A 14,498-nucleotide genomic window follows, 5' to 3' on the forward strand; every position below is an offset into this window, starting at 1 on the left:
GCAACAACGTCACCTATGGGCACAAACCCACCGTCGCTCAACCAGACAGGACTGGCAAAAAGTGGTCTTCACTGACAAGTCGCGGTTTTGTCTCACCGGGGGGATGGTTGGATTCGCGTTTATCGTTGAAGGAATGAGCATTACACCGAGGCCTGTGCTCTGGAGCGGGATCGATTTGGAGGTGGAGGGTCCGTCATGGTCTGGAGCGGTGTGTCATAGCATAATTGGACTGAGCTTGTTGTCATTGCAGGCAATCTCAACACTGTGCGTTACAGGAAAGACATCCTCCTCCCTCATGTGGTACCCTTCCTGCAGGCTCATCCTGACATGACCCTCCAGCATGACAATACCACAAGCCATACTGCTCGTTCTGTGCATGATTTCCTGCAAGACGGGAATGTCAGTGTTTTGCCATGGCCAGCGAAGAGCCGGATCTCAATCCCATTGAACACGTCTGGGACCTGTTGGATCGGAGGTTGAGGGCTAGGGCCATTCCCCCCAGAAATGTCCGGGAACTTGCAGGTGCCTTGATGGAAGAGTGGGGTAACATCTCAAAGCATGAACTGGCAAATCTGGTGCAGTCCATGAGGAGGAGATGCACTGCAGTACTTAATGCAGCTGGTGGCCACACCAGATACTGACTGTTACTTTAGATTTTGACCCCCCCTTTGTTCAGGGACACATTATTAAATTTCTGTTAGTCACATGTCTGTGGAACTTGTTCAGTTTATGTCTCAGTTGTTGAATCTTGTTATGTTCATACAAATATTTACACATGTTAAGTTTGCTGAAAATAAACGCAGTTGACAGTGAGAGGACGTTTCTTTTTTTGCTGAGTTATATATATATATACACACACACAGTGGGGAGAACAAGTATTTGATACACTGCCGATTTTGCAGGTTTTCCTACTTACAAAGCATGTAGAGGTCTGTAATTTTTATCATAGGTACACTTCAACTGTGAGAGACGGAATCTAAAAATCCAGAAAATCACATTGTATGATTTTTAAGTAATTAATTTACATTTTATTGCATGACATAAGTATTTGATACATCAGAAAAGCAGAACTTAATATTTGGTACAGAAACCTTTGTTTGCAATTACAGAGATCATACGTTTCCTGTAGGTCTTGACCAGGTTTGCACACACTGCAGCAGGGATTTTGGCCCACTCCTCCATACAGACCTTCTCCAGATCCTTCAGGTTTTGGGGATGTCGCTGGGCAATACGGACGTTCAGCTCCCTCCAAAGATGTTCTATTGGGTTCAGGTCTGGAGACTGGCTAGGCCACTCCAGGACCTTGAGATGCTTCTTACTGAGCCACTCTTTAGTTGCCCTGGCTTTGTGTTTCGGGTCGTTGTCATGCTGGAAGACCCAGCCATGACCCATCTTCAATGCTCTTACTGAGGGAAGGAGGTTGTTGGCCAAGATCTCGCGATACATGGCCCCATCCATCATCCCCTCAATACGGTGCAGTCGTCCTGTCCCCTTTGCAGAAATGCATCCCCAAAGAATGATGTTTCCACCTCCATGCTTCACGGTTGGGATGGTGTTCTTGGGGTTGTACTCATCCTTCTTCTTCCTCCAAACACGGCGAGTGGAGTTTAGACCAAAAAGCTCTATTTTTGTCTCATCAGACCACATGACCTTCTCCCATTCCTCCTCTGGATCATCCAGATGGTCATTGGCAAACTTCAGACGGGCCTGGACATGCGCTGGCTTGAGCAGGGGGACCTTGCGTGCGCTGCAGGATTTTAATCCATGAAGGCGTAGTGTGTTACTAATGGTTTTCTTTGAGACTGTGGTCCCAGCTCTCTTCAGGTCATTGACCAGGTCCTGCCCTGTAGTTCTGGGCTGATCCCTCACCTTCCTCGTGATCATTGATGCCCCACGAGGTGAGATTTTTTATGGAGCCCCAGACCGAGGGTGATTGACCGTCATCTTGAACTTCTTCCATTTTCTAATAATTGCACCAACAGTTGTTGCCTTCTCACCAAGCTGCTTGCCTATTGTCCTGTAGCCCATCCCAGCCTTGTGCAGGTCTACAATTGTATCCCTGATGTCCTTACACAGCACTCTGGTCTTGGCCATTGTGGAGAGGTTGGAGTCTGTTTGATTGAGTGTGTGGACAGGTGTCTTTTATACAGGTAACGAGTTCAAACAGGTGCAGTTAATACAGGTAATGAGTGGAGAACAGGAGGGCTTCTTAAAGAAAAACTAAGAGGTCTGTGAGAGCCGGAATTCTCACTGGTTGGTAGGTGATCAAATACTTATGTCATGCAATAAAATGCTAATTCATTACTTAAAAATCATACAATGTGATTTTCTGGATTTTTGTTGTAGATTCCGTCTCTCACCGTTGAAGTGTACCTAGGATAAAAATTACAGACCTATACATGCTTTGTAAGTAGGAAAACCTGCAAAATCGGCAGTGTATCAAATACTTGTTCTCCCCACTCTATATGTGTGTATGTATGTGTGTATATATATATATATATATATACATACATACATACATACATACATACACAGTGAGGGAAAAAAGTATTTGATCCCCTGCTGATTTTGTACGTTTGCCCACTGACAAAGAAATGATCAGTCTATAATTTTAATGGTAGGTTTATTTGAACAGTGAGAGACAGAATAACAACAAAAAAATCCATAAAAAAGCATGTCAAAAATGTTATAAATTGATTTGCATTTTAATGAGGGAAATAAGTATTTGACCCCTCTGCAAAACATGACTTAGCACTTGGTGGCAAAACCCTTGTTGGCAATCACACGTTTCTTGTAGTTGGCCACCAGGTTTGCACACATCTCAGGAGGGATTTTGTCCCACTCCTCTTTGCAGATCTTCTCCAAGTCATTAAGGTTTCGAGGCTGACGTTTGGCAACTCGAACCTTCATCCCCTCCACAGATTTTCTATGGGATTAAGGTCTGGAGACTGGCTAGGCCACTCCAGGACCTTAATGTGCTTCTTCTTGAGCCACTCCTTTGTTGCCTTGGCCGCGTGTTTTGGGTCATTGTCATGCTGGAATACCCATCCACGACCCATTTTCAATGCCCTGGCTGAGGGAAGGAGGTTCTCACCCAAGATTTGATGGTACATGGCCCCGTCCATCGTCCCTTTGATGTGATGAAGTTGTCCTGTCCCCTTAGCAGAAAAACACCCCCAAAGCATAATGTTTCCACCTCCATGTTTGACGGTGGGGATGGTGTTCTTGGGGTCATAGGCAGCATTCCTCCTCCTGTAAAAACACGGCGAGTTGAGTTGATGCCAAAGAACTAAATTTTGGTCTCATCTGACCACAACACTTTCACCCAGTTCTCCTCTGAATCATTCAGATGTTCATTGGCAAACTTCAGACGGCCGTGTATATGTGCTTTCTTGAGCAGGGGGACCTTGCGGGCGCTGCAGGATTTCAGTCCTTCACTGCGTAGTGTGTTACCAATTGTTTTCTTGGGGACTATGGTCCCAGCTGCCTTGAGATCATTGACAAGATCCTCCCGTGTAGTTCTGGGCTAATTCCTCACTGTTCTCATGATCATTGCAACTCCATGAGGTGAGATCTTGCATGAAGCCCCATGCCGAGGGAGATTGACAGTTCTTTTGTGTTTCTTCCATTTGCGAATAATCGCACCAACTGTTGTCACCTTCTCACCAAGCTGCTTGGCGATGGTCTTGTAGCCCATTCCAGCCTTGTATAGGTCTACAATCTTGTCCCTGACATCCTTGGAGAGCTCTTTGGTCTTGGCCATGGTGGAGAGTTTGGAATCTGATTGATTGATTGCTTCTGTGGACAGGTCTTTTATACAGGTAACAAGCTGAGATTAGGAGCACTCCCTTTAAAAGTGTGCTCCTAATCTCAGCTCGTTACCTGTATAAAAGACACCTGGGAGCCAGAAATCTTTCTGATTGAGAGGGGGTCAAATACTTATTTCCCTCATTAAAATGCAAATCAATTTATAACATTTTTGACATGCGTTTTTCTGGATTTTTTTGTTGTTATTCTGTCTCTCACTGTTCAAATAAAATTATAACAATTATAGACTGATCATTTCTTTGTCAGTGGGCGTACGTACAAAATCAGCAGGGGATCAAATACTTTTTTCCCTCACTGTACATGTATGACAGCCATTCCATTCCAGTGTCTGTTCAATTCCAACACAGGCACACCTCATTCTACAGAATTAGGTACTGATTAGGTGATCACATGAACCAAATCTTATTTAACGAGGAAAAGTATAAAAACCACTGCTGTGGTCATCACTATCCTCTTGCAATAGGACCAGCTGGATGGCAAAAACAGTGCTAATAGTACCTCAAAAGTAATATGAATCAAAAAATAACTATTGACCATGCCAAAAAAGTTGAAAAGGAAAGTGTTGAGTGAGGAAAAGAAGGGTTCAATTCTGGCTTTACTGGTGGTTCATAAAAACAAGGTCAAGCAGCAGACATTGTGGACAACAATGCTACAGACCGGCAGAGGGCAAAAACGACTCTCTACTGACCGGGATGACCGCCAACTCATTTGAATGTCACTCAACAACCGTAGAATGACATCAAGTGACCTACACAAAGAATGGCAAACGGCAGCTAGGGTGAAGTGCATGGCGAGGACGGTTCGAAACAGGCTCCTAGGGGCAGGGCTGAAGTCATGCAAAGCCAGAAAAAAGCCCTTCATCAATGAGAAGCATAGAAGAGCCAGGCTGAGGTTTGCAAAAGACCATAAGGATTGGACCGTAGAGGACTGGAGTAAGGTCATCTTCTCTGATGAGTCCAATTTTCAGCTTTGCCCAACACCTGGTCGTCTAATGGTTAGACGGAGACCTGGAGAGGCCTACAAGCGACAGTGTCTCGCACCCACTGTGAAATTTGGTGGAGGATCGGTGATAATCTGGGGGTGCTTCAGCAAGGCTGGAATCAGGCAGATTTGTCTTTGTGAAAGAGGCATGAATCAAGCCACGTACAAGGTTGTCCTGGAAGAAAACTTGCTTCCTTTTGCTCTGACATTGTTCCCCAACTCTGAGGATTGGTTTTTCCAGCAGGACAATGCGCCATGCCACACAGCCAGGTCAATCAAGGTGTGGATGGAGGACCACCATATCAAGACCCTGTCATGGCCAGCCTAATCTCCAGAACTGAACCCCATTGAAAACTTCTGGAATGTGATCAAGAGGAAGATGGATGGTCACCAGCCATTAAACAAAGCTGAGCTGCTTGAAATTTTGCCCCAGTAGTGGCATAAAGTCACCCAACATCAATGTGAAAGACTGGTGGAGAGCATGCCAAGACGCATGAAAGCTGTGATTGAAAATCAGGGTTATTCCACCAAATATTGATTTCTGAACTCTTCCTAAGTTAAAACATTACTATTGTGTTGTTTAAAAATGAACATGAACTTATTTTCTTTGCATTATTCGAGGTTTGACCAGTTGTCATTTTCTGCAAATAAATGCTCTAAATGACAATATTTTTTGGGGGAATTTGGGAGAAATGTCAGTAGTTTATAGAATAAAACAAAAATGTTACTTTTACCCAAACAAATACCTGTAAATAGTAAAACCAGAGAAACTGATAATTTTGCAGTGGTCTCTTAATTATTTCCGTAGCTGTGTGTGTATGTGTGTATGTACAGTGGGGAGAACAAGTATTTGATACACTGCCGATTTTGCAGGTTTTCCTACTTACAAAGCATGTAGAGGTCTGTAATTTTTATCATAGGTACACTTCAACTGTGAGAGACGGAATCTAAAACAAAAATCCAGAAAATCACATTGTATGATTTTTAAGTAATTCATTTGCATTTTATTGCATGACATAAGTATTTGATCACCTACCAACCAGTAAGAATTCCAGCTCTCACAGACCTGTTAGTTTTTCTTTAAGAAGCCCTCCTGTTCTCCACTCATTACCTGTATTAACTGCACCTGTTTGAACTCGTTACCTGTATAAAATACACCTGTCCAAACACTCAATCAAACAGACTCCAACCTCTCCACAATGGCCAAGACCAGAGAGCTGTGTAAGGACATCAGGGATAAAATTGTAGACCTGCACAAGGCTGGGATGGGCTACAGGACAATAGGCAAGCAGCTTGGTGAGAAGGCAACAACTGTTGGCGCAATTATTGGAACATTGAAGAAGTTCAAGATGACGGTCAATCATCCTCGGTCTGGGGCTCCATGCAAGATCTCACCTCGTGGGGCATCAATGATCATGAGGAAGGTGAGGGATCAGCCCAGAACTACACGGCAGGACCTGGTCAATGACCTGAAGAGAGCTGGGACCACAGTCTCAATGAAAACCATTAGTAACACACTACGCCGTCATGGATTAAAGTCCTGCAGCGCACGCACGGTCCCCCTGCTCAAGCCAGCGCATGTCCAGGCCCGTCTGAAGTTTGCCAATGACCATCTGGATGATCCAGAGGAGGAATGGGAGAAGGTCATGTGGTCTGATGAGACAAAAATAGAGCTTTTAGGTCTAAACTCCACTCGCCATGTTTGGAGGAAGAAGAAGGATGAGTACAACCCCAAGAACACCATCCCAACCGTGAAGCATGGAGGTGGAAACATCATTCTTTGGAGATGCTTTTCTGCAAAGGGGACAGGACGACTGCACCGTATTGAGGGGAGGATGGATGGGGCCATGTATCGCGAGATCTTGGCCAACAACCTCCTTCCCTCAGTGAGAGCATTGAAGATGGGTCGTGGCTGGGTCTTCCAGCATGACAATGACCCGAAACACACAGCCAGGGCAACTAAGGAGTGGCTCCGTAAGAAGCATCTCAAGGTCCTGGAGTGGCCTAGCCAGTCTCCAGACCTGAACCCAATAGAAAATCTTTGGAGGGAGCTGAAAGTCTTTGGAGGGAGCTGAAACCTGAAGGATCTGGAGAAGGTCTGTATGGAGGAGTGGGCCAACATCCCTGCTGCAGTGTGTGCAAACCTGGTCAAGACCTACAGGAAACGTATGGTCTCTGTAATTGCAAACAAAGGTTTCTGTACCAAATATTAAGTTCTGCTTTTCTGATGTATCAAATACTTATGTCATGCAATAAAATGCAAATTAATTACTTAAAAATCATACAATGTGATTTTCTGGATTTTTGTTTTAGATTCCGTCTCTCACAGTTGAAGTGTACCTATGATAAAAATTACAGACCTCTACATGCTTTGTAAGTAGGAAAACCTGCAAAATCGGCAGTGTATCAAATACTTGTTCTCCCCACTGTATATATGTATGTATGTGTGTATATATGTGTGTGTATATACAGTGGGGGGAAAAAGTATTTAGTCATCCACCAATTGTGCAAGTTCTCCCACTTAAAAAGATGAGAGAGGCCTGTAATTTTCATAATAGGTACACGTCAACTATGACAGACAAAATGAGGAAAAAAAATCCAGAAAATCACATTGTAGGATTTTTAATGAATTTATTTGCAAATTATGGTGGAAAATAAGTATTTGTTCAATAACAAAAGTTTCTCAATACTTTGTTATATACCCTTTGTTGGCAATGACACAGGTCAAACGTTTTCTGTAAGTCTTCACAAGGTTTTCACACACTGTTGCTGGTATTTTGGCCCATTCCTCCATGCAGATCTCCTCTAGAGCAGTGATGTTTTGGGGCTGTCGCTGAGCAACACGGACCTTCAACTCCCTCCAAAGATTTTCTATGGGGTTGAGATCTGGAGACTGGCTAGGCCACTCCAGGACCTTGAAATGCTTCTTACGAAGCCACTCCTTCGTTGCCCGGGCGGTGTGTTTGGGATCATTGTCATGCTGAAAGACCCAGCCACGTTTCATCTTCAATGCCCTTGCTGATGGAAGGAGGTTTTCACTCAAAATCTCATGATACATGGCCCCATTCATTCTTTCCTTTACACGGATCAGTCGTCCTGGTCCCTTTGCGGAAAAACAGCCCCAAAGCATGATGTTTCCACCCCTTCAGACGGGCCTGGACATGTACTGGCTTAAGCAGGGGGACACGTCTTGCACTGCAGGACTTGAGTCCCTGGCGGCGTAGTGTGTTACTGATGGTAGGCTTTGTTACTTTGGTCCCAGCTCTCTGCAGGTCATTCACTATGTCCCCCCGTGTGGTTCTGGGATTTTTGCTCACCGTTCTTGTGATCATTTTGACCCCACGGGGTGAGATCTTGCGTGGAGCCCCAGATCGAGGGAGATTATCAGTGGTCTTGTATGTCTTCCATTTCCTAATAATTGCTCCCACAGTTGATTTCTTCAAACCAAGCTGCTTACCTATTGCAGATTCAGTCTTCCCAGCCTGGTGCAGGTCTACAATTTTGTTTCTGGTGTCCTTTGACAGCTCTTTGGTCTTGGCCATAGTGGAGTTTGGAGTGTGACTGTTTGAGGTTGTGGACAGGTCTTTTATACTGATAACAAGTTCAAACAGGTGCCATTAATACAGGTAACGAGTGGAGGACAGAGGAGCCTCTTAAAGAAGAAGTTACAGGTCTGTGAGAGCCAGAAATCTTGCTTGTTTGTAGGTGACCAAATACTTATTTTCCACCATAATTTGCAAATAAATTCATTAAAAATCCTACAATGTGATTTTCTGGAGAAAACAAATCTCAATTTGTCTGTCATAGTTGACGTGTACCTATGATGACAATTACAGGCCTCTCATCTTTTTAAGTGGGAGAACTTGCACAATTGGTGGCTGACTAAATACTTTTTTCCCCCACTGTGTGTATATATATATATATATATGTGTGTGTGTGTTTTATATATACAGTGGTGTGAAAGTGTTTGACCCCTTCCTGATTTCTTATTTGTTTGCATGTTTGTCACACTTAAATGTTTCAGATCATCAAACAAATTTAAATATTAGTCAAAGATAACACAAGTAAACACAAAATGCAGTTTTGAAAAGAAGGTTGTTATTATTAAGGGGAAACTAAATCCAAACCCACATGGGGCAAACACTTTTTCACACCACTGTATGTGTGTGTGTGTGTGTTTATATTTTTATATATAAGGATATTTTATGCTGAAACCCTCATATTAATTACCAATGGTATTCACTAAGATGTTTTTTATTTATGTTTTACAACTTTGGCATTCTGTTTTATTTTAAATCATGTTATTTAATTATTTCATATATTTTACATGTGTTAAGGCCACACAGAGGACAAGAGATAATTAGACGCCTGTGATAATCTGTAGTACCCAAAGGACACTAGATGTCATTTTATAAACTTACAAATAAACCTTGAAAGTTACCAAAATTCTGATAGTTTACTGGTAAACCTTGAACGTTTCCAGTTATATACCCTCCTTTTGCAACTCTAGACATAGCCAATGAATATATAGCACAATTTTGGATTTCACACCCATCTCAAAATCGAATGGTATTGACCGTTTGGATGTGATTGCTGTCCTCGTTATGAAATTAGTAACTTGACCCTGTATATCTACATATGACCATATACACTGACTATTTAAAGCAAAACTACCAAAACTATTGCTGATGGTGAACCTGAACAATCACAAAATCAATTGTAAGCCCCGTTCAGCAGGTATAGCCAGATGAGTTGTCTCCAGTAGCTTACTTTTATTCCGGTAAACACAATTTTCAACAGCAGATAGATAACAATATCCTAGCAAATTACAGGTTGTCACTCTACTAATAAAGCCTAATATCACGAAAACCATTTTAGTATTTGAATGTTGAATGTGCCGTGCAAGATCAGGAACAGGCCACCAAGCTCGTGTTGGTCAGCGCGTCAAGCTGTTAGAGTAGGCTACTGATTGCCTGGTGTTGTTCGGCATGCAAAATTACGTATAGATCAATGACTGTCAACACAGTTGCATGCTTAGTTCGACACTGAAGGAGAGGACGCATCAGTTCTCACAAAAGATGAGATGTATTTTCAGAAAGTAGAAAGAAAGTAATATGAGCAAAAAAAATTGTGAATCGTGATTCGTAACGTTTTGAATCTATTTTTTCTGACAGATGCATGCTACATTTTGATCGGTTTGGGGTCCACGGACCGATGCACTGCTATCTTAAAGATTTTAATCGGGGACCGATGTGTATTGGTGAATCGTTACATCCATGTCTTAGCAAATTAAGCACATGTCAGTATTGTTTCCATTGATAATGTGCATGATAGCCTTGCAATGTTTCAGGACCTCATCAGACCCCAAAGGAATGAAAGAAACTCTTATCCATCTGTCCTCTGTCTTGTCCCTCTGTTCTCTTCAGTGTTGAGATGTTGGCTGAGGATCTCATGCCGTTAGCACCCATGATGGCTGCTGAAATATTTAATGAAGGACTGACAGCAAAGGTATCCAATTTAAGCTGTGTTTTTCTTTACCAGTTTCTCGCTTGCATTGCATATAGCAAAATACATCTGAATGCACAGAAAGAATTGTATGCCATTTGTGTGTATGTGTAAGCTGTTGGCTTGTCGCTACGCAGGCCAAACCTGAGGAGCTGGAGATGCCCACCCTGCCGCCGCTGCTGGCCCCGCTGAGCGATAACCTGATAGATTTCTCAGACCCAACCCCAGTAGTAAGTCTCTAGACCCCCATCTGCCATAAAATAACCCTGACTGTCTCGTGTTTTAGCTACTGTAGCTGAATGCTGTTGTCCACAACAGTCAAGGCTTAATAATAAACCAGTGTCCTAGACTTAAAATGTCTATCACAATAGGCCTGCAGTATGTTGACAGATGTGATGCTTTGAGTGTAACTCTTGAACGTGAATCTCTTGTAGTTACCACCACCACCACCAGTGCAACCTAAGCCCATGATATCACCTCGCTGGATCGTCCCTGCTGCTGCAGTGAGTACTGGTGTCCTCTGGGCTTTAGTGCTCCTGTCTGTCTTTAGTCTGCCTGTTTGTCCATGATGGACTCTCCTCTGGGCCTAAGTCTCTTTTAGTCTGTCTCTAGACAGTCTATGTCAGTCTGTCCATAGTTCATCCCTCATGTAGTTACATCATGTAGAGACTGACCCAGTCCACTTTCCTTCTCCTCCCATTCTAATGCAGCCGCCCACTGCCATCTTTACTAACGGCCTCCTTGACCCTTCTGCAAAGACTGCCACCCCTCTCCAACCTGAAGGGGGGGCTCTTGCCCCAGCTCTGCACCCCCATCTCTTCTCTCAAACTCACAATGTGATTGCCACAAGGTAAATCAGTCATGACACATCATCATCACTGCCTTGACCTACTGCTCTTTTGATCATCTCATCTGGCCATTGTGGTCATGGTAGCAAGTCTTAGTTGCTATGTGCTTTTGGCACCATGTCATATGCTATGTTTAGTATGTTGTGTAGAGAGTAGACCATATAATTCCCCTTCTTGTTATTAATTGAAGCTTGTAGTGATTAACATCCCCATTGACTTAACTATGTTCCTGATGAGCTTCCATATCTTGTAATAATAGCATGGTGTAGGCTGGAGCTCGATTTTTCATTTTACACTACATCTCTGCAGAAGTTGTACAGTTTGGTTATACTGCTGAATAAAATCTGTTAGTTAGGGTTAATGTTGTGAACTCTAGAAGGTAGTAGGCTTTCTCATTAGTAGGGTTTCTCATTTTACAATTACATAAAAGCAGCGCTCGCATCAAGTAAATGGTATGATTTCTGCTGCAGACAGGTCTCCTGAAACAATATGCATAGGATGATGGATATGCACGTTCTCATTTTGGTTTCTCATTACATTGTGTTCTCTTGCATCACATTATACTGGTTAGCAATACAATATTACTGTTCTACTAGAATATTACTATTATACATTACCGTATGTTGTGCACACTGAAAGGTAGGAGGACCAGGCTTTTCATTTTGTTGTGTTCTCCTCTCACCAGCATTGCGGCCCAGCCACCCAAGAAGGACTGCACAAAGCCCAAGGGTCTGTTGACCACTGAGCTCTGAGAGGAAACCGGGGTTCTAGCTTATACCCTGCTCACAACAAGTATGTCCTATTCCTGGGATTCCCAAACTAGGGGGCTACTTCCCACCCTGAACACAAGATTCATATTTTACTGCATTTCCAAAACTGGGGAAAGTTCCTGCCCTAGTGACAACCAGCAACTCCTATGGCATTCCCAAACCAGCTGCAATCATGAGATTGGATTATTGGATTTCCTTCTCTCACTACATTCCAGTTTGGAGAAGTATTTATTCTCTTTTTTTTCTTCAGAATTTTAGTACTACAATTGTGTGTCACTGGTCCTCTCATAAGCATTCCTAATTATCTACACAGTGCACACACAGTTCTTTTAGATATGTTTTAAAGCAGGAAGGGACTGCAATAAATGCTAAGAGCTAATGAGGAGGACATCAAAGGACAAAGCAAAGATGACTATGTCTGACTGGACTCTTTGAGACAATTATTTGACATCCTTTGGCATTGGGTACATTCCTGTGTTCAGCACACCATCTCCACACAGCCCATTCAGGTAGATGATCTGTCAACCTGAGGCTGCCTACCTGGAGGAAGAACCACTGTCTCAAAGAACCTAGCCTCATCTCTGTACCTCAAACCACTGGATTAAATTGGAGCACTGGACCTGGACTCTTTTATAGGATAGGCAATTACTATCTAATGACATTTTACGATTTGTCCTGTTCTTTTTTTCCCTTTGCATTTTTAAGTGAGTTGAATTGATCAAGCGCCAGCATTTAGTGTTCAGTTAGGACCTGGCTTTCACTAGAATTTTTTTATCCAGATTTATGACTCAAATCATCTGAGGATGACAACGGCAAGCTGTAGCATGCAGGAATGAATTGAGCCATGAACAAGTCATATCTAAAACATTATTCTGTATCCATATAAAAACACTGTAGCTACGACTTGCCTTATTTAGCTAGCTGACTGTGAAATTCTGATTTGTGTATCTTTATACAATAAGGAAATACTACTAATACTTCTACTATTACTGCTGTGTCAAGGCCTATACTGTACTTTTGTTTTTCATGTTAGTTACTGTGAGCCCACTGTATACTGTATGTGATGGTCATTTCTCATCATGTAATCTTGACACCGTTTCTGGCTGTGGTCATCAATGACTCTCATAGGCTGACACGGGAAATAGGCCTATCACAAACCGGCGCTCCATTGGTTCTTCTCCAGACTTAGCCGATCACATCTAGGATCTCTGGTGGTACGAATGAGTCAGTCAACTGTATTATTGACTCCCATAAGAAAATGTATTTCAGATATCAGACATTTTATATGTTGCCTCTGTGGGCGGTAGATCAGAAGTAGCTATTTTGTGAGACTGTGCAGTAGAGGTAAAAGCAGAAGTAATTATTTTAAATACTGCTAATTAGAACAAGTGAACTGTGAGCTATGAACAACACCCATCTCAATGGAAAAGTGTTAAACATCACATTTATTTTATTTTTTGTGAAGTTCCAGATAAAATATTGATGGTTTCTTCTTGATTAAGTTTTCGCTGGAATACTTAAAAGAACCACTCAGCTAAGCTTTGTAATATTCTCTCTTTCTCTCTATTTGCTGTATCATGAATTATCTAAACTGATTTGCCTGGCAAGAACAGTGTAGTTTTTTTTAGGCTCTATCTGAGATGAAACTTTTCTTAGTTAACTATATAAAAAAAATCTCTGCTGTTAGAAATTATACTTCACCATGTAAGTGCAATTTTGCTGTAGCTCTTACGTTAATTTATTCCTCTTTTTTTAAGAGCACCCTTATTCACACTGTATTTAAGTGTATTTTAGATGTAAAAACTGCTCTAGATATTGTCACCACACCAATTTGTATCATGTATGTACATTGATCATCATTACTCTTGAAGGATATGTAGACTATTATGCCAGTAGCAATTTTGTACAATGTAGTAAATTCTTCAAGTAAAAAAGTATAATAAAAATGTAAAAAGTTTGAATTATTCCATTTTAATATATCTGGGTCTCTACTACTACAAGTGAAAGAAATGTGAATCATATGTCCATCAGCATCAATTGGATATATTTCTTGGTACTGCAGGAGCTGTAATTCTGTGTTAACATTCTAACACTAGATGGCAACATTAGGTGATGTTGGACTGCAGCTTCATCAAGCTTTATGATCAACCCTGTCTGTTATTAAGTGCTCTGGTTTAACCCCACAATGCATTTGACCCATGGGATTGGTCTTTAAAAATATATATTTAATAATTGTAATTTTGTCATGTGAAGGCAAGGCCTATTTCTTAACATGTAGGCTAAAGTGTAGATTGATACCAAGTACCGTTTATGTAGTACTTGTGTTGTCTAATATAGTATCAGGTCAACAACCACGCCAGGCTGATACTGATCACTTTCTTTTACATGTTCATTTTGAATGCATAAAAGGTACCATTTGATCACTTTGTTTTTTTCTATACAGTACTGAGCATAATAATGAAGTCGTTCCAACAATAGTCGCCCACTGCCTTATCCCCAGAATAGCCTGCATTCTGCTTAGGCTCCCGTGGCTCTCTCACTCACACTCTCTGTTGGTGTCCTGTCA

At 42.1% G+C, this 14,498-nt stretch overlaps 1 protein-coding gene across 3 annotated transcripts in view; it reads left to right on the forward strand.

Annotated features, from left to right (window-relative positions):
- Positions 1-13,889, forward strand: part of LOC121536691 (band 4.1-like protein 5) — a 61,521-nt gene extending 47,632 nt beyond the window's left edge. The window contains exons 22-26 of one of the 3 annotated variants that reach the window (XM_041844131.2): positions 10,236-10,317; positions 10,452-10,544; positions 10,749-10,817; positions 11,025-11,164; positions 11,848-13,889. In XM_041844131.2, the coding sequence (XP_041700065.1) occupies positions 10,236-10,317; positions 10,452-10,544; positions 10,749-10,817; positions 11,025-11,164; positions 11,848-11,914 (451 nt within the window). In that variant the 3' untranslated portion in view covers positions 11,915-13,889. Of the gene's footprint in view, positions 1-10,235; positions 10,318-10,451; positions 10,545-10,748; positions 10,818-11,024; positions 11,169-11,847 lie in introns of those variants that run through there. The other 2 variants (XM_041844133.2, XM_041844132.1) reach the window with 2 other exon arrangements.
- Positions 13,890-14,498: the final 609 nt, after the last annotated feature.

This window comes from Coregonus clupeaformis, chromosome 23 (genome assembly GCF_020615455.1).
Source record: "Coregonus clupeaformis isolate EN_2021a chromosome 23, ASM2061545v1, whole genome shotgun sequence".
Taxonomy (NCBI): domain Eukaryota; kingdom Metazoa; phylum Chordata; class Actinopteri; order Salmoniformes; family Salmonidae; genus Coregonus; species Coregonus clupeaformis.